This window comes from Salvelinus alpinus, chromosome 36, assembly GCF_045679555.1.
Source record: "Salvelinus alpinus chromosome 36, SLU_Salpinus.1, whole genome shotgun sequence".
Taxonomy (NCBI): Eukaryota; Metazoa; Chordata; class Actinopteri; order Salmoniformes; family Salmonidae; genus Salvelinus; species Salvelinus alpinus.
In genome coordinates, this window is record NC_092121.1 from 19,065,530 (window position 1) to 19,088,870 (window position 23,341).

The 23,341-nt window shown below is 42.3% G+C and overlaps 1 protein-coding gene across 2 annotated transcripts; it reads right to left on the reverse strand.

The window, feature by feature from the left end:
• Positions 1 to 97: 97 nt before the first annotated feature.
• On the reverse strand, positions 98 to 23,306 carry LOC139565496 (mitochondrial glutathione transporter SLC25A39-like). 2 transcript variants are annotated; one of them, XM_071385894.1, is made up of 12 exons: positions 22,767 to 23,306; positions 12,174 to 12,279; positions 7,232 to 7,291; positions 6,599 to 6,649; positions 3,768 to 3,877; positions 3,523 to 3,590; positions 3,203 to 3,327; positions 2,831 to 3,004; positions 2,542 to 2,651; positions 1,769 to 1,850; positions 1,567 to 1,647; positions 98 to 1,452 (listed from the first exon to the last, which is right to left on the reverse strand). In XM_071385894.1, the coding sequence occupies exons 2-12, from the start codon at positions 12,268 to 12,270 to the stop codon at positions 1,334 to 1,336; spliced, it is 1,077 nt and encodes a 358-aa protein (XP_071241995.1). In that variant the 5' UTR covers positions 12,271 to 12,279; positions 22,767 to 23,306; the 3' UTR covers positions 98 to 1,333. The 2 variants fall into 2 exon arrangements, with proteins under 2 accessions (XP_071241995.1, XP_071241996.1); XM_071385895.1 differs by lacking the exon at positions 6,599 to 6,649 and having other exon boundaries at positions 22,767 to 22,910.
• Positions 23,307 to 23,341: the final 35 nt, after the last annotated feature.

The window sequence follows — 23,341 nt, forward strand, 5'->3', positions numbered from 1 at the left end:
AGCTTCATGGCTTCGCCTTCCTGCTGTATAAACGCTTGCTCAAAATCTAGAATTCTAGTGTAACAGAAATGCATCAGGTAATAGATAAGGCAAAAGCTCTTGTGATTGGTGCAACACCTTTTTTATTTTACAACTGTCCATCTCAATGTTTTACAACTGTCCATCTCAACTTGTTCTCAACTAGCCTACCTGGTTAAATAAAGTCGATTATTATTATTTTTTTATTTTTATGTCTTTGAATCCAATTAGGCATTCTGTTAGATGATCTGTATCCCTCTGACTGAATAAAAAAAACTTGTAAAACCAGTCACAGCATATAAAACATTCTATACATCCATGTAAGGTACACAAGAAATAATAAACACACAAATTTAAGATCAAGGCAACAACTCAGTTCAGTAGCCTAGTTAGAACTCCAGATCTTTCTGAAATGCTGAATTCTGAAAAAAATTCAAATGAACCTTCTTCAAAAAACTATATTGACTCAGCCCAGTTCTGAAATAGATCAACAGAAAACCTGCATACATTCAATCATGTAAAAAAAACAAAGTATGTCAACCCCTTTTAGATAGCATAATCAATTTGTCAGCTGTTTTGTCTGAAGTATTTAATTTGATTGAATAACATGTACCAAATTAACTCATAAAACCCAGTTCTCATCCTAGGGGAATGAGCCATGGTAACTCACTTACATAAGTATTGTATTTATTCCCATCACAAAAATGGACATTGAATAGTAGGCTACCATTGGTCAGATGACAAATCAATATGAGAATGCTACATTAAGAATATCCACTCATCCCAGCTCAGCCATGCATTTGGTCTGGGCTAGTAGTTGAAGGGAAGGTCTTGATTGAATGGATTACTTTGCATGCAGTTTTTTTAGGGTTGTTGTTAGAAGTGTTCTCCCAGGTATGGACAGCAGGGGGCTGTACTAGCAAAGATGAACACCTTTTAGCTTGCAAGGAAAGCATGCTAAAGTCTGAATAAGCCTTAGGTCACAGGGCCATTCCCCCACAGTTCTGAATTTAACTAATGGACACATTCATGGATACACGTATGACAGTGCTCACAGTTGTAGGAGTAGCCTCCCTGTGGGCCAATAGAAAGGGCTAGAAAACAGACAAAAAAAGCCCATTCCTCATGTCTTTGCCTTTGTCTGAATTGAGAGACAGACTCCTCCAGGGTGATTTGAAGCTCAGGTTTCTAGGTGCAAAGTCTTAACCAGGAGCAGTCTTGCACAGCTTGCAGTGCATTGGCAGCTGCTAATAGTCTCTTCCCATTCTGCCCCAGAAGAAGGCAGCCAACCCTGCTTCTCCACACACACAGCCCCTCAGCAGGCCTGTTGCTCCCGGTCAAGGTTCATCTTCTGGAAGAAGATCTTCCCAAACTCATAGGTGCTGATCATGACAGCACAGGCTGGGGCCACTTTGATCACCCTGGGTAGGAAACCTGAGGGGGATAAAGAGACAATTTACCTGATTTAGTCCTCCATTCAGACTGCTTACTATACCAGCGCTTCAGGCATTGCAAATATATAATTTTTATATATCCTTTTGGACTTACCTGCAAAGAGCCCCCTGTATCCCGATTCAGCCCAAATTCCCCTCATGATATGCCATGTGGATGTGTGATTCTTCACAGGGACTAGGAGGAAGGGGAGAAAGACAGAGATTTAGTGGGCAATCCTACATTCTATCAGAGAGGATAAAATACGATTTCAGACGTGAATGGCCATATGGGTACATAAGACCCTGTAAATACACACCTCCCAGTGTCTCCATCTCTCCCAGTTGGATCTGTCTTCGCGTCTTCACCACGTCAAAAGGTAGGGTCATGATGGCAGCCACCTGGGACAGAAGACAATAGACACACTCTCTAAGCAATACCCAGTGAAATCAACATAATTTACCCCCTGATCTATTGATCAGCAGTACGTCATGTAACTAGACAGGTGAAACACTAAAAACAGGCTTTAACCAGGGGGTCCACCTGTTATCAATTATCAACAGTCTAATGGTTGTCACAATGACACAGCAATTCTCTATTTTTTTCTGGTGTCAACTCAACCCTTATAATAATTCATGAGAGGACTGTAGAACTGCCAAGATTTGACAGGGAACTTCCTGCTTTACTACAGATCTAGGCTAAGTAAGTGTGTCCACTTCTCTCACATATGAGAGAATCACTCTAAAAAAAACATAGGCCTGTTTTCAGCAGGGAGAGGCATTTGGTTTTATTTATCATGGCCTCTTTCTGTCATAAATATAAATAACATCTGTGTTACAACTGGCTTTCCTTTCCTGGTGAGAGATAGCACACTGAAATCTTATCCATATGTGTCAATGATCTACCTATAATAAAACACACCTCTGCCTCACAGTAAACTGAAAAGAATAGGAGCGGAAAAAAAGAGTTTGACTATTTAACTGTATACACCTTGCAATGTACAAACCATCCATCATCTTCTTCATGAAATCTAATAGAAGACATCTGCTTTACATTGTAAATTCCCAGTAGATGTATTAATGAGATACTCACAGCTCCAGAGAAGGCCCCTGCTGTGAAGCTGATGGAGAAGGTGGCCTGAGACACATCGTACTGATCACACAGCTGGGCCTTCACCAGCTCATAGTTGAACCAGTACAGGGCTGCACACACAGAAAAACAGTCAGGTTGAAAAGTCACTGAGAAACATTAATCACACCGAAGATAGTATTTATTATTCACCCACACAGGCGGTCTTCATTATGTAACCCCCAACTTCTATCAACCAGTCCAACTAAGCCCTAGCAGTGACAGATAGATGGTTAGTGACATAACGTCTCACCTGAGAAGGGGACGTCTCGTAGGACGGTGGGTCCCCAGCCCCTCCACAGGGACAGCCAGCCATCCTGGGCAACACTAGAGCGGATACACACCCTCAGCTCGCTGTAGGTCAGCTTCTGGGACTGCATCTTGGTACGCACCAGCTCTAATGGGCTGATCACACTCACTGCTCCCACTGGAGAACACAGACACGGGGGAGTCAACGGAAGAGGGGCATCAACAAACACAATATGTTACAGAAGGGAACAATGTAATAATGGCATTATTATACATCTACATTCTTAGTGTGGTGTGTGACAACTGAACTGTATCATAATCAAGACTTAATCAACTTCAAGACATTGTGAACCCCCGTCCCATTTAGTCCACTTACGTCTAGCGAGACCCCCTGCCACCAGGGGGATGTAGTTGCCTTGGAACCCCATGCCATAGCGCAATAAGTCTCTGAGCTGGTCATAGCAGGTGAAGTAGATGACCGTGGCAGGCACCGCCATCACCCTGTACACAAACAGCAAGAGACTGTCAATCTCAAAGCTCTGCAAGCTGTTACATGATTAGGTGCAAAACAACACACTGAAATTGAAACCATGAAGTCACAGTTCTGAGTTTCTCTTTTATACAATCAAGGACTGATCGCTCTTGTTACCGTTCTTTATTACAAATACATGTACTTGAAATACTCCAGTGACTCACAGTGTGGGAGGCAGCCCGCTCCACAGAGACCTGACCCCCTCGTTGCGCGTGATCTTCACAAAAGCGTCCTGAGAAAAAAAACACCACACCGTGTTTGTCCTTGGGAACTGTGGAGTTCCAAAAAAATACAAACATTTGGGACTTCAAAAGACAGGTCGTTCCCCATCCAGTGCTTTAACTATGTCAAGCCAGGTGATGTTGTGCTGTGTTGGTGGGAGCGAATAAGAGGGTTCTGAGTCTCTTACCAGGGTGCCACTGAAGTGGGTTGGTGTTTTGTACCAGCTGGTGCAGCTGGCCCCATACTGACACACATAGATGTGATCCATCAGGCCATTACAATACAGGAAGCACTTCCCTGAGACAAAACACAAGAACAGGGTCACCAAAACATAACCATACTGGTTAATACGTTACTGTATGAGACATGAAGCTCTACTTCTACCTAGACTATAAAATAGGTAAATGTGAACATACTGGGAGTAATGCCAAACGTTGGCGTCTCTGTAGGGCACACATTCATGTGTAATTACAGTATGTCCATTTGATCTATAGCTTCTAGTTCTATGTCAAATGAATGGATATTCAATAGTTCTATAAAATAATGACATTGGTAAAAAAAAAAATACTTTAACAGTTTGTTTTTCAGTCAATAGTTTAACTTATATTGATGTGAGGGTGTCCATGACAGAGGTTAGATAAGCTATTAATAACAGAGGTAATGGCAATGACCGGTCAGACAGACACTGGGGAAGATAACACCAAGGCTGCTCTAGCCAAGGCCTGCTCTGGACTACTAGTGTTTGCCTTATTTTAGGTATTGGCAAATGGTCAAGCCAAGGCAAAGGATTTGAGGAGAAATCTATAAACAAACAAACGAGCTCCTCTAGTAATAGAAAATGCCCTAGTAAAATGGGTGTTATACAGTATAACCTATGAACTACTTGTTTGTTTCTTTGAGATTCATAAACACAAGTTCCACAAGGCACAATTTGATACCCGGTAGCTATGAATCATGTTGAATTCTTTCACGTACCAGAAAGCACTCATTGTTACTACATAATTTCGTTGTGAAGTTCAATATGCTAATACTAACTAGCTGGTTACACTATCTGGGCAAATTTTCCTTAGTTTTCTTTATAAAATGTTCAGAGTGAGTCATGGTGTATCTGAGTGGAGAGATAGAGAGAGCGCCAAGGCTGTAGCCATATAATCATTCAGCTGAGAGTATGAGGGTGCACTGAGGAAGAGTATGAGGGCGCACTGAGGAAGAGTATGAAGTTACATATAGAGACATAGAGGGTACATATACAGTGGGGAGAACAAGTATTTGATACACTGCCGATTTTGCAGGTTTTCCTACTTACAAAGCATGTAGAGGTCTGTAATTTTTATCATAGGTACACTTCAACTGTGAGAGACGGAATCTAAAACAAAAATCCAGAAAATCACATTGTATGATTTTTAAGTAATTATTTTGCATTTTATTGCATGACATAAGTATTTGATACATCAGAAAAGCAGAACTTAATATTTGGTACAGAAACCTTTGTTTGCAATTACAGAGATCATAAGTTTCCTGTAGTTCTTGAACAGGTTTGCACACACTGCAGCAGGGATTTTGGCCCACTCCTCCATACAGACCTTCTCCAGATCCCTCAGGTTTCGGGGCTGTCGCTGGGCAATACGGACTTTCAGCTCCCTCCAAAGATTTTCTATTGGGTTCAGGTCTGGAGACTGGCTAGGCCACTCCAGGACCTTGAGATGCTTCTTACGGAGCCACTTCTTAGTTGCCCTGGCTGTGTGTTTCGGGTCGTTGTCATGCTGGAAGACCCAGCCACGACCCATCTTCAATGCTCTTACTGAGGGAAGGAGGTTGTTGGCCAAGATCTCGCGATACATGGCCCCATCCATCCTCCCCTCAATACGGTGCAGTCGTCCTGTCCCCTTTGCAGAAAAGCATCCCCAAAGAATGATGTTTCCACCTCCATGCTTCACGGTTGGGACGGTGTTCTTGGGGTTGTACTCATCCTTCTTCTTCCTCCAAACACGGCGAGTGGAGTTTAGACCAAAAAGCTCTATATTTGTCTCATCAGACCACATGACCTTCTCCCATTCCTCCTCTGGATCATCCAGATGGTCATTGGCAAACTTCAGACGGGCCTGGACATGCGCTGGCTTGAGCAGGGGGACCTTGCGTGCGCTGCAGGATTTTAATCCATGACGGCATAGTGTGTTACTAATGGTTTTCTTTGAGACTGTGGTCCCAGCTCTCTTCAGGTCATTGACCAGGTCCTTCCATGTAGTTCTGGGCTGATCCCTCACCTTCCTCATGATCATTGATGCCCCACGAGGTGAGATCTTGCATGGAGCCCCAGACCGAGGGTGATTGACCGGCATCTTGAACTTCTTCCATTTTCTAATAATTGCGCCAACAGTTGTTGCCTTCTCACCAAGCTGCTTGCCTATTGTCCTGTAGCCCATCCCAGCCTTGTGCAGGTCTACAATTTTATCCCTGATGTCCTTACACAGCTCTCTGGTCTTGGCCATTGTGGAGAGGTTGGAGTCTGTGTCTTTTATACAGGTAACAAGTTCAAACAGGTGCAGTTAATACAGGTAATGAGTGGAGAACAGGAGGGCTTCTTAAAGAAAAACTAACAGGTCTGTGAGAGCCGGAATTCTTACTGGTTGGTAGGTGATCAAATACTTATGTCATGCAATACAATGCAAATTAATTACTTAAAAATCATACAATGTAATTTTCTGGATTTTTGTTTTAGATTCCGTCTCTCACAGTTGAAGTGTACCTACGATAAAAAGTACAGACCTCTACATGCTTTGCAAGTAGGAAAACCTGCAAAATCGGCAGTGTATCAAATAGTTCTTCTCCCCACTGTAATTGCCAAAGATTTCAAAATCAATTTGCTCAGACTATGATTAAAGTGCATTTGTTTTGTTTTCCCAGGAAACCCAGTTTGTTAGGTCATATTGGCAGAGCAGTGCCAGATAGGCACATGTAGTCAGTCAGACTGGGCAAAGTCTGGGCATGCAGCGAGCGGCGCCGGCGGGCTATACTCACATTTGGAGGGGCGGATTACACCACTCCATGAAGCAGAGTCAGCAGCTAAAGCTATGAACCAAGCAAAGAGAGAGAGAGACAATGAAAGAGGACAAGACACACAAAATAAGCATTTGAGCAGAGAAAAGCTAAAGCATGATTCCACTAAATGTAGCCCGACATGGCTGCCGAAGGTCAACATTGCCGACATAAGGACTTCTAAACCCCCTTAACCTCAACCCCTATTCTATTATTTAGGCTTAGGGAGCAGATGGGCAAGAGGCTGAACGTAGTCTCTCACAGGGAAAGTGATGACAGTGCAGTTGAGGGTTTTTAAAAATTAAATTTATATATTTTTTTATTTAACTAGGCAAGTCAGTTAAGAATAAATTCTTATTTACAATGACAGCCTAGGAACAGTGGGTTAACTGCCTTGTTCAGGGGCAGAACAACAGATTTGTACCACGTCAGCTCGGGGATTCGATCTAGCAACCTTTCGGTTACTGGCCCAATGCGCTAACCACTAGGCTACCTGCCTCCCCAGTTTTCAGGGGTGGGGACATAAACATCTAATACTTAGGCTATCCCGCAATGGTAAGAAGCAATAAGCAGACTCATCGTATAAGCAGTGAATGTTATCTGTTAGTGTTCTACCTTGATAGAATGGTGTTTGCTGGGCCTGCAGCCTTATCTTCACCACGTCCAGTGGTGTGACTGTAAAAGAGAGACAGATTCAATTATACTGATCTATTTACACCCATCATGGTTCTTGTCAATGAGGAACATGTGCATACACGAGTGTGAGCGTGTGTTTGTGTGTGGTGCAGTGTGTGTGTGGATCTGGGAAAATGGAATAGTGTTCTACAAAAACGGTGTCTTCTCTGAAAAAAAATCTGTGGTGGGGGGGTTCCTACACACAAGGCTTGGACACTTGTTCCGCAGGCTTTGGAGTCTGGTCAGACTAGCCAGACCTCAAAAACCAGACTGGAGCTCAGATGGACACAGACTGACACACAAACTGAACCGGTGACAGCCTCTGATGCAGTTGTGGCAGACTCCTGTGTTGTCGTGGAGGCCTTGGTCACCCATGATGGAACATTTCATCCTAGTTCTACAGTTGCCATGGCACCTAGTGGCAGGCTAGGCAGAGATCTCATGTAAATTCTGTATATATTTAATAACATTTAATCATTTTTATACAAATACTTTTTACAAACATTTTATTTTTCAACAGCTAAAAGAGTGCAGATCAAGTCTTGATATCATGAATTGTAATCCTGCCCGTAACCTGATGAAAATCAGCGTGGTCAACAAGCTAGCTAATTCAGTAGAGACAGTATCTAATATTGCTTTGTTACAATTGATTTCAGTACTGTATATCGATTCACTCTCCCTAAATATGTCATCTGATTTATTTGTTTCAGTCTCTGAATTGTTTAATCTCACTTTTCGCCACCAGCTCCTGATATCAGGGCATAAAATCTATAATCTGTCTCCTGAATTTGCCTGGTGCACATGCACACTAGGTCCAAGCTTATTTTCCCTGGCTAAACTAGCTGGCTACTGAACTATGCTAGTTTTTGTCCTCATTGCCAAACTTCAGAAATACTGCACCCTCAACTTCAAAACTCCTTTGCTACAATAGTTATAATTTGCTGGAAAGAAACGTACATTTTTTGTTGTTGAACAGTCATGACTGGTTTGTGAAATCTGTCGTAAGACTGTGGAAAAGGATATCATTGCTACTTAAAACGGACCCAACATCAATTTTCAGATTCACCGGCGTCATTGGTGTAGGGTTAGCTGGACGTTTCTGACTGGCCTTGGAACTGTGACAACAGGCAGCCTCTCCTCGCTAGGTGCGATATGTAGTGATTTTGCCAACACAGCCAGATATGTACACAGTCTTGTAACCTTTACCCTTTTTTTACACTGACTATCATTGATTAAATCAGACTTCTCTGGTATTATTTAGTGTTGTTTACACTGTTCAAAATTGTCCGATTATTTTTATTTATAATAATAACCCTCCTATTTCTGGATCCCCTTATTGTTATCATTACTATTATTATGATCATCATTATAATAATAAGTAATGACATAATTAGTAGGCTTAGAATAGCAGCCTTGTATAACCACCATCGAGCTGTAGGCCTAAGACCACATCCTGTGTACTGTAACTTTCTTAGGCCTATATTTCAATAGTTATATAGGCTACTGCATCAATCGATCATTAATTTGTTCGTGCCATCACACAGCATACGAGACATTCATGAAGGCCAGCATTCTGGAGTCACCTCATCACTGTTGACATTGAGACGGGTGTTTTACAGGCACTATTTAATGAAGCTGCCAGTTGAGGACTTGTGAGGCTTCTGTTCCTCAAACTAGACACTAATGTACTTGTCCTCTTGCTCAGTTGTGCACCGGGGCCTCCTACTCATCTTTCTCTTCTGGTTAGAGACAGTTTGTTCTGTTCTGTGAACGGAGCAGAACACAGCATTGTATGAGATCTTCAGTTTCTTGGCAATTTCTCGCATGGAATAGCCTTCATTTCTCAGAACAAGAATAGACTGACGAGTTGTAGAAGAAAGGTCTTTGTTTCTGGACATTTTTAGCCTGTAATCGAACCCACAAATGCTGATGCTCCAGATACTAAACTAGTCGAAAGGCCAGTTTTATTGCTTCTTTAAATCAGAACAACAGTTATCATAATTGCAAAAGGGTTTTCTAATGATCAATTGGCCTTTTAAAATGAAAAACTTGGATTAGCTAACAGAACGTGCCATAGGAACACAGAAGTGATGGTTGCTGACAATGGGCCTCTGTACTCCTATGGAGATATTCTATAAATAAATCTGCCGTTTCCAGCTACAATAGTCATTTACAACATTAATGTCTACACTGTATTTCTGATCAATTTGATGTTATTTTAAATGGACAAAAAAAAAGTGCTTTTCTTTCAAAAACAAGAACATTTCTAAGTGACCCCAAACTTTTGAACGGTAGTGTGTGTGTATGTGTATATATAAACTCAGCAAAAAAAGAACCGTCCTCTCACTGTCAACTGCGTTTATTTTCAGCAAACTTAACATGTGTAAATATGTGTATGAACACAAGATTCAACAACTGAGACACAAACTGAACAAGTTCCACAGACATGTAACTAACAGAAATGAAATAATGTGTCCCTTGACAAAGGGGGGGTCAAAATAAAAAATAAGTCAGTATCTGGTGTGGCCACCAGCTGCATTAAGAACTGCAGTGTATCTCCTCCTCGTGGACTGTACCAGATTTGCCACTTCTTGCTGTGAGATGCTACCCCACTCTTCCTCCAAGGCACCTGCAAGTTCCCGGACATTTCTGGGGGGGGGGGGGGGGAATGGCCCTAGCCCTCACCCTCCAATCCAACAGGTCCCAGACGTGCTCAATGGGATTGAGATCTGGGCTCTTCGCAGAACACTGACATTCCTGTCTTGCAGGAAATCACACACAGAACGAGCAGTATGGCTGGTGGCATTGTCATGCTGGAGGGTCATGTCAGGATGAGCCTGCAGGAAGGGTACCACATGAGGGAGGATGTCTTCCCTGTAATGCACAGCGTTGAGATTGCCTGCGATGACAACAAGCTCAGTCCGATGATGCTGTGACACAACGCCCCAGACCATGACGGACCCTCCAACTCCAAAATCGATCCCGCTCCAGAGTACAGGCCTTGGTGTAACGCTCATTCCTTCGACAACAAACACGAATCCGACCATCACCCCTGGTGAGACAAAACCGCGACTCGTCAGTGAAGAGCACTTTTTGCCAGTTCTGTCTGGTCCAGCGACGGTGAGTTTGTGCCCATAGGCGACGTTGTTGCCGGTGATGTCTGGTGAGGACCTGCCTTACAACAGGCCTACAAGCCCTCAGTCCAGCCTCTCTCAGCCTATTGCAGACAGTCTGAGCACTGATGGAGGGATTGTGGGTTCCTGGTGTAACTCAGGCAGTTGTTGTTGCCATCCTGTACCAGTCCCACAGGTGTGATGTTCGGATGTACCGATCCTGTGCAGGTGTTGTTATACGTGGTCTGCCACTGCGAGGACAATCAGCTGTCCCTCCTGTCTCCCTGTAGCGCTGTCTTAGGCGTCTCACAGTACAGACATTGCAATTTATTGCCCTGGCCACATCTGCAGCCCTCATGCCTCCTTACAGCATGCCTAAGGCACGTTCACGCAGATGAGCAGGGACCCTGGGCATCGTTCTTTTGGTGTTTTTCAGAGTCAGTAGAAAGGCCTCTTTAGTGTCTTAAGTTTTCATAACTGTGACCTTAATTTCCTTCCGTCTGTAAGCTGTTAGTATCTTAACGACCGTTCCACAGGTGCATGTTCATTAATTGTTTATGGTTCATTAAACAAGCATGGAAAACAGTGTTTAAACCTTTTAGAATGAAGATCAGTGAAGTTATTTGGATTTTTAAGAATGATCTTTGAAAGACAGGGTCCTGAAAAAGGGACGTTTATTTTTTTGCTGAGATACATATATATTTAAATTCAGTTCCACAATTGCTGACATTTAATCCTAGTAAAAATTCCGTCTTAGGTCAGTTAGGATCACCACTTTATTTTAAGAATGTGAAATGTCAGAATAATAGTAGAGAGAATGATATATTTCCACTTTTATTTCTTTCATCAGATTCCCAGTGGGTCAGAAGTTTACATACACTCAATTAGTATTTGGTAGCATTGCCTTTAAATTGTTTAACTTGGGTCAAATGTTTCAGGTAGCCTTCCCACAATACGTTGGGTGAATTTTGGCCAATTCCTCCTGACAGAGCTGGTGTAACTGAGTCAGGTTTGTAGGCATCCTTGCTCACAGACACTTTTTCAGTTCTGCCCACAAATTTTCTATGGGATTGAGTTCACTCTCTGTACTATTATTCTGACATTTCACATTCTTAAAATAAAGTGGTGATCCTAACTGACCTAAGACAGGGAATTTTTACAAGGATTAAATGTCAGGAATTGTGAAACTGAGTTTAAATGCATTTGGCTAAAGGGTCTGTAAACTTCTGACTTCAACTGTATATATAAAAGTTTGATAATTCTATAGACCTGATCACCTGTTGAAGAATTTGACCAACACTGACTAGTTCAAGTATACACAGTTTGTCATTTATTGATTTTAACAGATCGGTTTTGTCCTTTACCATTCCCGGTGGTGAAAATATTAAATCGTCTGTGTCTGTAGAAGAGTCAAGTTTTAGTTTTGAAATAGGTTCCCCCGTCTTACTCTCTGCCATGTTTGGGTGTTGCTTGTTTTCATCACATTTGTTGATACATTTCTCTAGTCTTACGATTTGTTTCGTGTTGTTATCCAGATTGAAGGTTATTACCCACCAGATTGTGTAGTGCAAATATTTAGCCTAACTTACAGATTTTGAATATTACGTTTTTATCTTGTGGTCTACATAGCTGTGTTCAGTCCACCATCTTGGTGTTTGCAATCTGTGCTTTTACTGGTTCCCCTAAATTCCCCTAGGTAGGTTTATTTATTTATTGGCAGAGAGAGGACATGTTTGTTGTTGTGCCCCTCTATTGGACATTGATCTTACCGAACACTGATGTGAGCAGCGCCCCAGTGCCAGAGGCCAGCATCTGCTGCACTGGACTGATCCCAGCTGAGGGGGTAACAACAGGCCGCTCCCCCATCCTGACCACCTGAGACAGACAGGGAGACAGAAAACATCAACCACACTACTCAAATGTTCTTGTCATAGTGTTACTTTAATTTTCTCTTCTAATGAGAGGCTAGTTAGTGCTTGACAGATTCCATTATATGTGAAATAAACAAGGCTGTTGGGGAGTGCCTCTGCTTTGAGCTAGGCTATACTCTGTCAAACTGTGCTTGATTACTGAGACAAAATACAGAATGTCCTCAGGGCAAGACGGCAAGAGTGGTAACTGCCTGGACAACAGCATGGCCATTGTAAAGCTTGAGCTTAGCCTAACCCTAGGCTCCTGCATATTATCCAAACGTGTGTCTTAGGGGTCCTTGAATAGCCAACAGCCACTACTAGTCCAAATGACAAACAGCTTGTTATTCAGGAGTCTATTTCTAAGTGATAGTGACTAGACCAGCTTGTTATTCAGGAGTCTATTTCTAAGTGATAGTGACTAGACCAGCTTGTTATTCAGGAGTCTATTTCTAAGTGATAGTGACTAGACCAGCGTGTTATTCAGGAGTCTATTTCTAAGTGATAGTGACTAGACCAGCTTGTTATTCAGGAGTCTATTTCTAAGTGATAGTGACTAGACCAGCTTGTTATTCAGGAGTCTATTTCTAAGTGATAGTGACTAGACCAGCTTGTTATTCAGGAGTCTATTTCTAAGTGATAGTGACTAGACCAGCTTGTTATTCAGGAGTCTATTTCTAAGTGATAGTGACTAGACCAGCTTGTTATTCAGGAGTCTATTTCTAAGTGATAGTGACTAGACCAGCTTGTTATTCAGGAGTCTATTTCTAAGTGATAGTGACTAGACCAGCTTGTTATTCAGGAGTCTATTTCTAAGTGATAGTGACTAGACGTACAGTAGCCTCGTTCATGTGGGATAGGAGGGGTTATAATAGAGAGCTTGACACACTAAGATAAGGTATCTGTTATGTGCACGTCTCCCCTCTCCTAGCTACTACACCCAGTTTTCAAACCCCACACACTCCCACAACACCTCACTGATACAATAGCACGTCTGGTGACATAAAAACTACTATCCACAGAAGATTGACTAAGCGCACATTCAATACAGACAGAGGGGGGGATTAGAACCTGGTGAACTGAAAATTGGTGATAACAAATGGCAAATTGAAATGGGTGATATCAAATGTGTTTACTAAGAAATTAATAATTGGCAGATTATGAATGAAAGAGTCTAGAAAGCAACAAGAGAGAACATCTACCTCTCTCTTTACAGTACCACTAACATAGCTCTGTAAAGGGCTAATCGTTTCTAGAGTAGTATAAACATTTCTAGCCCAGTTCTTGATCAGAGGGAGCCATCTCAAGCATATGATCGAATGTGTTGCTGAATGTGTTTGTGCACTGCAGAGGAACTGAGCACTTATCAAGCCATGCCGAATGTCTCGTACTGCAGGCTTGCTGGCAGACGATCACGTTCCAATTTCCCTGACTATCACCTCCCCCTACTGCAGCTGACTGTGGCAGGATTACCCTAAAACAAATCCCACCATATCCCGACCCTCAGCAAAAATATGAACACAGGCCAGGAACTGGTTCCTACATTTACAACATTGTCTAGGCTAATTTCACAGAATTAAGACAACAACTTGCTATAACCAATGCTAAGAGTAAAAATGATAACTACTTCCTCTATGGCTCATGCATCTGATTATTATGCATAATATTTCTAATCCATGTGCTTCATCAATCTTGCCCTGTGTTGTGTGATAAATGGCAGGGTCATTCCTACAATGGTGCCTTTTCTGTCCCCAGGAAATATAACTTCTTATTTTGTGTAAAAGGTGGATTCCAAAAGGCTTTAAATATAAGGTCAGCTGTCGTTTACCTTAAACTCAAAAATATGTATCTTGAAAGGGAATTTTATGCATTTTGAACACTTTTCAGTGGATGTAGGCATTTCTACCATGTCCCTGGGTGTTACTCATCAACTTCCACGAGAAGTATGCCATAAAATATTTTATTTATCTATTTTCATTATTTTATAGTCCTAGTTAATATCTCATCAATAATGTTTTCTTCATGATTATTGTATTTATTATTCTATTTAAGATTATGTGTGTCCCTGATATCACTTTCCACCCTGTTAGAATGCTGCACTACTTGGGAGCAACTAAGGCAGTTAGCCTAGTGGTTAGAGTGTTGGGCCAGTAACCGAAAGGTTGCTAGATCGAATCCCCGAGCTGACAAGGTAAAAATCTGTCATTCTGCCACTGACCAAGGCAGTAAACCCACTGTTCCTAGGCCATCATTGTAAATAATAATTTGTTCTTAACTGACTTGCCTAGTTAAATAAAATAAAAATCTCAGTGCTAGAGGCATCACTACTGACCCTGGTTTGATTCCAGGCTGCATCACAACCGGCCGTGTTTGGGAGTCCCATAGGGTAGCGCACAATTGTCCCAGCGTCGTTAGGGTTTTGCCGTCATTGTAAATAAGAATTTGTTCTTAACTGACTTGTTTAGTTAAATAAAGGTTAAATAAACATAAAATAAATAGTTTGTTGTAATTCTCCATTTAAGAAAACAACCCCTTCGTACAATGACACCATTCAGGAAGTGTAATTTCTTTGGTGGGAAAACAATGGCGCAAAGCTCAATAAATATAAAGTTTTATATATTTTTTGTCTGTATGTCCCACTCGTACATCTCCACTGTTAGGCAAAATTTTGAAAATTCACCAAAAGTAAACATTTTAAAATGTTTGATAGATTAATTAAAATCCTAAAAGGTATTCCCAAACTGGGGTAGGAGCAAACTGGGGTAGGAGCAATGATATCAAATAAAAATTAGATTCACATTAGAGGGCCATTCCGATTAATCGGTCAACGATTAATTAGGGCCGATTTCAAGTTTTCATAACAATCGGAAATCTGTATTTAAAAAAAGAAAAATTACACCTTTATTTATCCTTTATTTAACTAGGCAAGTCAGTTAAGAACACATTCTTATTTTCAATGACGGCCTAGGAACAGTGGGTTAACTGCCTTGTCCAGGGACAGAACAACAGATTTTTACCTTGTCAGCTTGGGGATTCAATCTTGCAACCTTTCGGTTACTAGTCCAATGCTCTAACCACTAGGCTATCTGCCACCCCAAGCTGTCAGGAATACCTGACAGCTTGAAAGACATTTTGGACACTATAGTGATAATGTAGCAAGGCCTCTGAACTCTCATGTATTTTCTGCAATATGCAATGATATGGGCAGAGACCACGTAACGCTTTCACAACATACTGGTTATCAAGGGGCAAAGTATTGACAACATTTTTTTTATTGAGAGATAAGCTTAAAGTTCTTTACTGACCATCATTTTCACTTGTCTGACCGCTTGCATGATGATGAGTTTCTCACATGACTGGCCTATCTGGGTGATGTTTTTTCTCGCCTGAATGATCTGAATCTAGGATTACAGGGACTCTCTGCAACTATATTCAATGTGCGGGACAAAATTTAAGCTATGATTTAGAAGTTGGAGCTCTTCTCTGTCTGAAACACACAGGTCTTTCCATCATTGTATGATTTTTTGTGTGCAAATTAACTCAAACTTACAGACAATGTCAAATGTGATATAGCTAAGCACCTGAGTGAGTTGGGTGCGCAATTATGCAGGTACTTTCCCAAAACAGATGACACAAACAACTGGATTTGTTATCCCTTTCATGCCCTGCCTCCAGTCCACTTACCAATATCTGAACAAGAGAGCCTCATCGAAATGGAAGATTTCTGGATTGGGCTGTGCTCAGAGTATCCTGCCTTGGCAAATCGCGCTGTTAACCTCTCTGGGGTAGGTGGGATGCAATCGTCCCACCTGGCCAATAGCCAGGGAAAATACAGAGCGCCATATTCAAATAAAATGATATAAAAATCAAACTTTCATTAAATCACACATGTAAGATACCAAATTAAAGCTACACTCGTTGTGAATCCAGCCAACATGTCAGATTTCAAAAAGGCTTTTCGGCGAAAGCATAAGATGCTATTATCTGATGATAGCACAACAGTAAACAAAGAGAGTAGCATATTTCAACACTGCAGGCACGACAAAAAACGCAGAAATAAAAATATAATTCATGCCTTACCTTTGACGAACGGCTTTTGTTGGCACTCCAATATGTCCCATAAACATCACAAATGGTCCTTTTGTTCGATTAATTCCGTGGATATATATCCAAAATGTCAATTTATTTGGTGCGTTTCATCCAGAAAAACACAGCTTCCAAATTGCGCAACGTCACTACAAAATATATCAAAAGTTACATGTAAACTTTACCAAAACATTTCAAACTACTTTTGTAATACAACGTTAGGTATTTTTAAACGTTAATAAATCGATCAAATTGAAGACGGGATGATCTGTGTTCAATACAAAAAGAAAACAAACTGACGCAACTTTTCTGGTAATGTCCCTCTCTCAAACAATTTACTTCAAGTGACCCTCATTTAAGATGGCCGTACTTCTTCATTACACAAACGAAAAACCTCAACCAATTTCCAAAGACTGGTGACATCCAGTGGAAGCGGTAGGAACTGCAAACACGTCCCTTAGAAATCTGGTGTCCCAATGAAAACACATTGAAAAGACAGTGACCTCAAAAAAAGACATATCTGAATGGTTTGTCCTCGGAGTTTTAAGTTCTGTTATACTCACAGGCATGATTCAAACAGTTTTAGAAACTTCAGAGTGTTTTCTATCCAAATCTACTAATAATATGCATATCTTATACTCTGGGGATGAGTAGCAGGCAGTTGAATTTGGGCATGCTATTTATCCAAAAGTGAAAATGCTGCCCCCTACCCCGAAGAAGTTAAGACACTGACGCCCTTTGCAACCACGTACCTATGTGAGAGTGGATTCTCGGCCCTCACCAGCATGAAAACTAAATACAGGCACAGACTGTGTGTGGAAAATTATTTAAGACAGACTCTCTCCAATACAACCCAACATTGCAGAGTTATATTCCAAGATGGCATAGCAGTCAGACGTCCTTTGTCCTCGTCTTGTCGTGTCCCGTGTATATATATATTTACATATTTTCTTCACATATCTTTTTATATATATATTTTTTATAAAAACTCAACTTCAAAACACTCTCCTGCAACCTGCCTCACCAATTTAAAAATAAATATATATTATTCACCTCAAATCTGAAATCCACAACAGAATTTCTACCGCAAGCTCTGGACATTTACACCTGGATCTTGCAGCTAGCTAGCTGCTATCCGAGTGACTATTGGCTAACGTCGGTCCCGGAGCAAACATCAATTATTCCAGAGCTAACCAGCTGAAGAGTTCCATCAGCCACTCCTGGGCTACAATCACCTATCCGGACCCATTTTACTGCAGATGCGGAGCCCCACCGGGCCTTCACGACTGGACTACCGACGTTATCTGCCCGAGGGAGTTATCCAACTGGCCCCTCCGTTGCGACGTAACCTGAATGCCCATCTGCGGCCCGCTAATCATTAGCTGTCTTATCGGCTGTTATCTGAATAGGTCTATCGGACAATTTTCTTGGGCCACTATAACTACAACTATTTTGCCAATTGGATTGGTCCCCTCTTCCACACGGAACCCCACTAATCTACCGACGGAAACGCACGAGGTGGCTAAAAACAGACCTCCATCCTCTGCCAGCTTGCTACCCATGGCCCGGCTAGCTGTCTGAATCGCCGTGACCCCAACCAACCTCACTACTCACTGGACCCTTATGATCACTCGGCTAAGCATGCCTCTCCTTAATGTCAATATGCCTTGTCCATTGCTGTTCTGGTTAGTGTTTATTGGCTTATTTCACTGTAGAGCCTCTGGCCCTGCTCATTATACCTTAACCAACCTTTCAGTTCCACCACCCACATATGCGATGACATCACCTGGTTTCAATGATGTTCCTAGAGACAATATCTCTCTCATCATCACTCAATGCCTAGGTTTACCTCCACTGTATTCACATCCTACCATACCTTTTGTATGTACATTATACCTTGAAGCTATTTTATCGCCCCCAGAAACCTGCTCCTTTTACTCTCTGTTCCGGATGTCCTAGACGACCAATTCTCATAGCTTTTAGCCGTACCCTTATCCTACTCCTCTTCTGTTCCTCTGGTGATGTAGAGGTGAATCCAGGAGCTGCAGTGCCTAGCTCCACTCCTATTCCCCAGGCACTCTCTTTTGATGACTTCTGTAACCGTAATAGCCTTGGTTTCATGCATGTTAACATTAGAAGCCTCCTCCCTAAGTTTGTTTTATTCACTGCTTTAGCACACTCTGCCAACCCGAATGTCCTAGCCATGTCTGAATCCTGGCTTAGGAAGACCACCAAAAACTATGAAATCTCCATCCCTAACTACAACATTTTCAGACAAGATAGAACAGCCAAAGGGGGCGGTGTTGCAATCTACTGCAGAGATAGCCTTCTGTCCTACTATCCAGGTCTGTACCCAAACAATTTGAACTTCTACTTTTAAAAATCCACCTCTCTAAAAACATGTCTCTCACCGTTGCCGCCTGCTATAGACCACCCTCTGCCCCCAGCTGTGCTCTGAACACCATATGTGAATTGATTGCCCCCCATCTATCTTCAGAGCTCATGCTGCTAGGTGACCTAAACTGGGACATGCTTAACACCCCAGCCATCCTACAATCTAAGCTTGATGCCCTCAATCTCACAAATTATCAATGAACCTACCAGGTACCACCCCAAAGCCGTAAACACGGGCACCCTCATAGATATCATCCTAACCAACTTGCCCTCTAAATACACCTCTGCTGTTTTCAACCAAGATCTCAGCGATCACTGCCTCATTGCCTGCATCCGTAATGGGTCAGCGGTCAAACGACCTCCACTCATCACTGTTAAACTCTCCCAAAAACACTTCAGCGAGCAGGCCTTTCTAATCGACCTGGCCCGGGTATACTGGAAGGATATTGACCTCATCCCGTCAGTAGAGGATGCCTGGGTATTTTTTCTTTTTTAAATGCCTTCCTCACCATCTTAAATAAGCATGCCTCATTCAAGAAATGTAGAACCAGGAACAGATATAGCCCTTGGTTCTCTCCAGACCTGACTGCCCTTAACCAACACAAAAACATCCTATGGCGTTCTGCATTAGCATCGAACAGCCCCCGTGATATGCAACTTTCAGGGAAGTTAGAAACCAATATACACAGGCAGTTAGAAAAGCTAAGCCTAGATTTTTCAGGCAGAAATTTGCTTCCTACAACACAAACTCAAAAAAGTTCTGGGACACTGTAAAGTCCATGGAGAATAAGAACACCTCCTCCCAGCTGCCAACTGCACTGAGGATAGGAAACTCTGTCACCACCAATAAATCCACTATAATTGAGAATTTCAATAAGCATTTTTCTACAGCTGGCCATGCTTTCCACCTGGCTACCCCTACCCCGGTCAACAGCACTGCACCCCCCACAGCAACTCCCCCAAGCCTTCCCCATTTCTCCTTCTCCCAAATCCAGTCAGCTGATGTTCTGAAAGAACTGCAAAATCTGGACCCCTACAAATCAGCCGGGCTAGACAATCTGGGCCCTTTCTTTCTAAGATTATCTACCGAAATTGTTGCAACCCCTATTACTAGCCTGTTCAACCTCTATTTCGTGTCGTCTGAGATTCCCAAAGATTGGAAAACAGCTGCGGTCATCCCCCTCTTCAAAGGGGGGGACACTCTTGACCCAAACTGCTACAGACCTATATCTATCCTACCCAACCTTTCTAAGGTCTTCGAAAGCCAAGTCAACAAACAGATTACCGACCATTTTGAATCCCACCACACCTTCTCCGCTATGCAATCTGATTTCAGAGCTGGTCATGGGTGCACCTCAGCCATGCTCAAGGTCCTAAACGATATCTTAACCGCCATCGATAAGAAACAATACTGTGCAGCCGTATTCATTGACCTGGCCAAGGCTTTCGACACTGTCAATCACCACATCCTCATCGGCAGACTCGATAGCCTTGGTTTCTCAAATGATTGCCTCGCCTGGTTCACCAACTACTTCATTGATAGAGTTCAGTGTGTCAAATCGGAGGGCCTGTTGTCCGGGCCTCTGGCAGTCTCTATGGGGGTGCCACAGGGTTCAATTCTTGGGCCGACACTCTTCTCTGTATACATCAATGATGTCGCTCTTGCTGCTGGTGAGTCTCTGTTCCACCTCTACACAGACACCATTCTGTATACTTCTGGCCCTTCTTTGGACACTGTTAACAACCCTCCAGATGAGCTTCAATGCCATACAACTCCCCTTCCATGGCCTCCAACTGCTCTTAAATACAAGTAAAACTAAATGCATGCTCTTCAACCGATCGCTGCCTGCACCTGCCCGCCTGTCCAGCATCACTACTCTGGACGGTTCTGACTTAGAATATGTGGACAACTACAAATACCTAGGTGTCTGGTTAGACTGTAAACTCTCCTTCCAGACTCATATTAAGCATCTCCAATCCAAAGTTAAATCTAGAATTGGCTTCCTATTTCGCAACAAAGCACCCTTCACTCATGCTGCCAAACATACCCTCGTAAAACTGACCATCCTACTGATCCTCGACTTCGCTGATGTCATTTACAAAATAGCCTCCAACACTCTACTCAATAAATTGGATGCAGTCTATCACAGTGCCATCCGTTTTGTCACCAAAGCCCCATATACTACCCACCATTGCGACCTGTACGCTCTCGTTGGCTGGCCCTCGCTTCTTACTCGTCGCCAAACCCACTGGCTCCAGGTCATCTACAAGACCCTGCTAGGAAAAGTCCCCCCTTATCTCAGCTCGCTGGTCACCATAGCAGCACCCACCTGTAGCACGCGCTCCAGCAGGTATATCTCTCTGGTCACCCCCAAAGCCAATTCCTCCTTTGGCCGCCTCTCCTTCCAGTTCTCTGCTGCCAATGACTGGAACGAACTACAAAAATCTCTGAAACTGGAAACACTTATCTCCCTCACTAGCTTTAAGCACCAGCTGTCAGAGCAGCTCACAGATGACTGCACCTGTACATAGCCCATCTATAATTTATCCCAAACAACTACCTCTTCCCCTACTGTATTTATTTGTTTAGCTCCTTTGCGCCCCAATATTTCTACTTTGCACATTCTTCCACTGCAAATCTACCATTCCAGTGTTTTACTTGCTATATTGTATTTACTTCGCCACCATGGCCTTTTTTTGCCTTTACTTCCCTTATCTCACCTCATTTGCTCACATTGTATATAGACTTATTTTTCTATTGTATTATTGACTGTATGTTTGTTTTACTCCATGTGTAACTCTGTGTTGTTGTATGTGTCAAACTGCTTTGCTTTATCTTGGCCAGGTCGCAATTGTAAATGAGAACTTGTTCTCAACTTGCCTACCTGGTTAAATAAAGGTGAAATAAAAATGTGCATCCTTTCAAGCACAACCTTCTCATTAACCTGTGATGAGTTAGTCACAATTTTCGATGAACAAATAAGGTTTTATATGTAAGATGGTTAAATAAAGAGATAAATTATATTATTATTTGTGCCCTGGTCCTATAGAGCTCTTTGTCACTTCCCACAAGCCGGGTTGTGGCAAAAACTCACACTAATTCTTATGTTTAATAAATGTATAGTGTGTGTGTGTGTGGCAGGCTTACAATTACGGCAAAAAACAACATTTGAGAGTCTACTGACCCTGGTGCTAGAGGGGGTACAGCTGTAGGTTGAATGTTTGAAGGGGTACGGGACTATAAAACGTTTGGGAACCACTGTGCTAGTTCAATCTCTCACTCACAGAGCTATGGCTAATTTAGTCTTAACATTTCCACCCTGTTAGGATTATGCACATAACAGATTGGAAAATGCACCTCAAAAAATGTAAGTGCCTGAGTTTGATCAATATGTTTTTCTTTAAGTCAAACGTGTCCTTTTTCTGTTAGAAAAAAAAGAGATACTTTATTTCCCCAAAAGTTATTAGGTCCAAAAGGCACCGCTCAGTAGGAATGACCCAGCTAAAGTTATATTCTGGTGCAGGACAACAAACTGTAGTTAGCTAAGTAACTAATACTCATGTTTGCACTACATGCACATCTACAAAGATACTTTGTGACATCTCCACCCAGTCAGCAAATCTGACCTTGTAGCCTTGTTGGCGTGGTGATGTAATGATGATGAACGACTAACACGGACATGTTGTCGTGCTCAATTATTATTTTTTAAACAGGTTGTCGTGCTCCTTTCTCAATTATAAAACGCTCACAAAACATTTGTTGTGGAACATACCTAGGTAGCGCTAGACAAGAGCGATCATGCATGTACAGTAGAGTAGCTAATCTAATGGCAAAACAGGAACACATGCCAGCCCTCCCCAATTCAAGATGCTTGATAGCCAAAGCTAGCTAGCTGGCTAACAGACACTAGCTAGCTAGCTGACTAAATATCGCAAAACAGAAGATAAAACATGTCAAAGCTTGATACTCACCTCTAGTTTATAGCGTAGCTATAAAGGGTATCTATCTGCGTTGTGAATTTGATGGGATTTCATGGCATGTTGCCTGTTTCCCTAAGTGTTGAATGGACATGCTGTCGACAGACGTGAGCTGCTGTTAGGTAACTTGACAAAGCTATCGAGATAGGCACTAGTAAACCAACCCCTGATTCGTCTGCCGTGACAAGACACGCCTTCCATTAGTCTGACCACGGTTCTTGCTTGGTTATTCTTATTCTTCCCTTGCAAAAAGAAATTGAACTATATTTTAAGACAATTAAATACTCTGCCAACAAAAAAACTGTTAGAATTATAAATGTGCGCCCTCCCCGCCTCTGTACTTGAAATAAATGCCTGCCCTTCGTATCTCTATTCCACTGTTCCTGCCATCTCTGCACCATCACTGTCCATATCAGGTTTGCTGCCTCTGCCTTGCTCATTGAAACGACAACATCAACATCCCCACTTTCTCCTCCATCCTATCTGTTATTATTGGTTTGTCCCAATGACAGTATTTTTATTTGTCCTTTGAACTACTGCACCTCCTAGCGGAGAAGCTTTTCTGGTAC

Excerpts from the sequence above, each read along its gene's own strand:
- LOC139565496 (XM_071385894.1), bottom strand. The coding sequence starts at position 12,270 with ATGGGGGAGCGGCCTGTTGTTACCCCCTCAGCTGGGATCAGTCCAGTG. Across the intron at positions 7,292-12,173 it reads GCTGCTCACATCAGTGTTCG|TCACACCACTGGACGTGGTG; the intron begins GTAAGATCAATG and ends TCTCTTTTACAG. Across the intron at positions 1,453-1,566 it reads ATACAGGGGGCTCTTTGCAG|GTTTCCTACCCAGGGTGATC; the intron begins GTAAGTCCAAAA and ends TATCCCCCTCAG.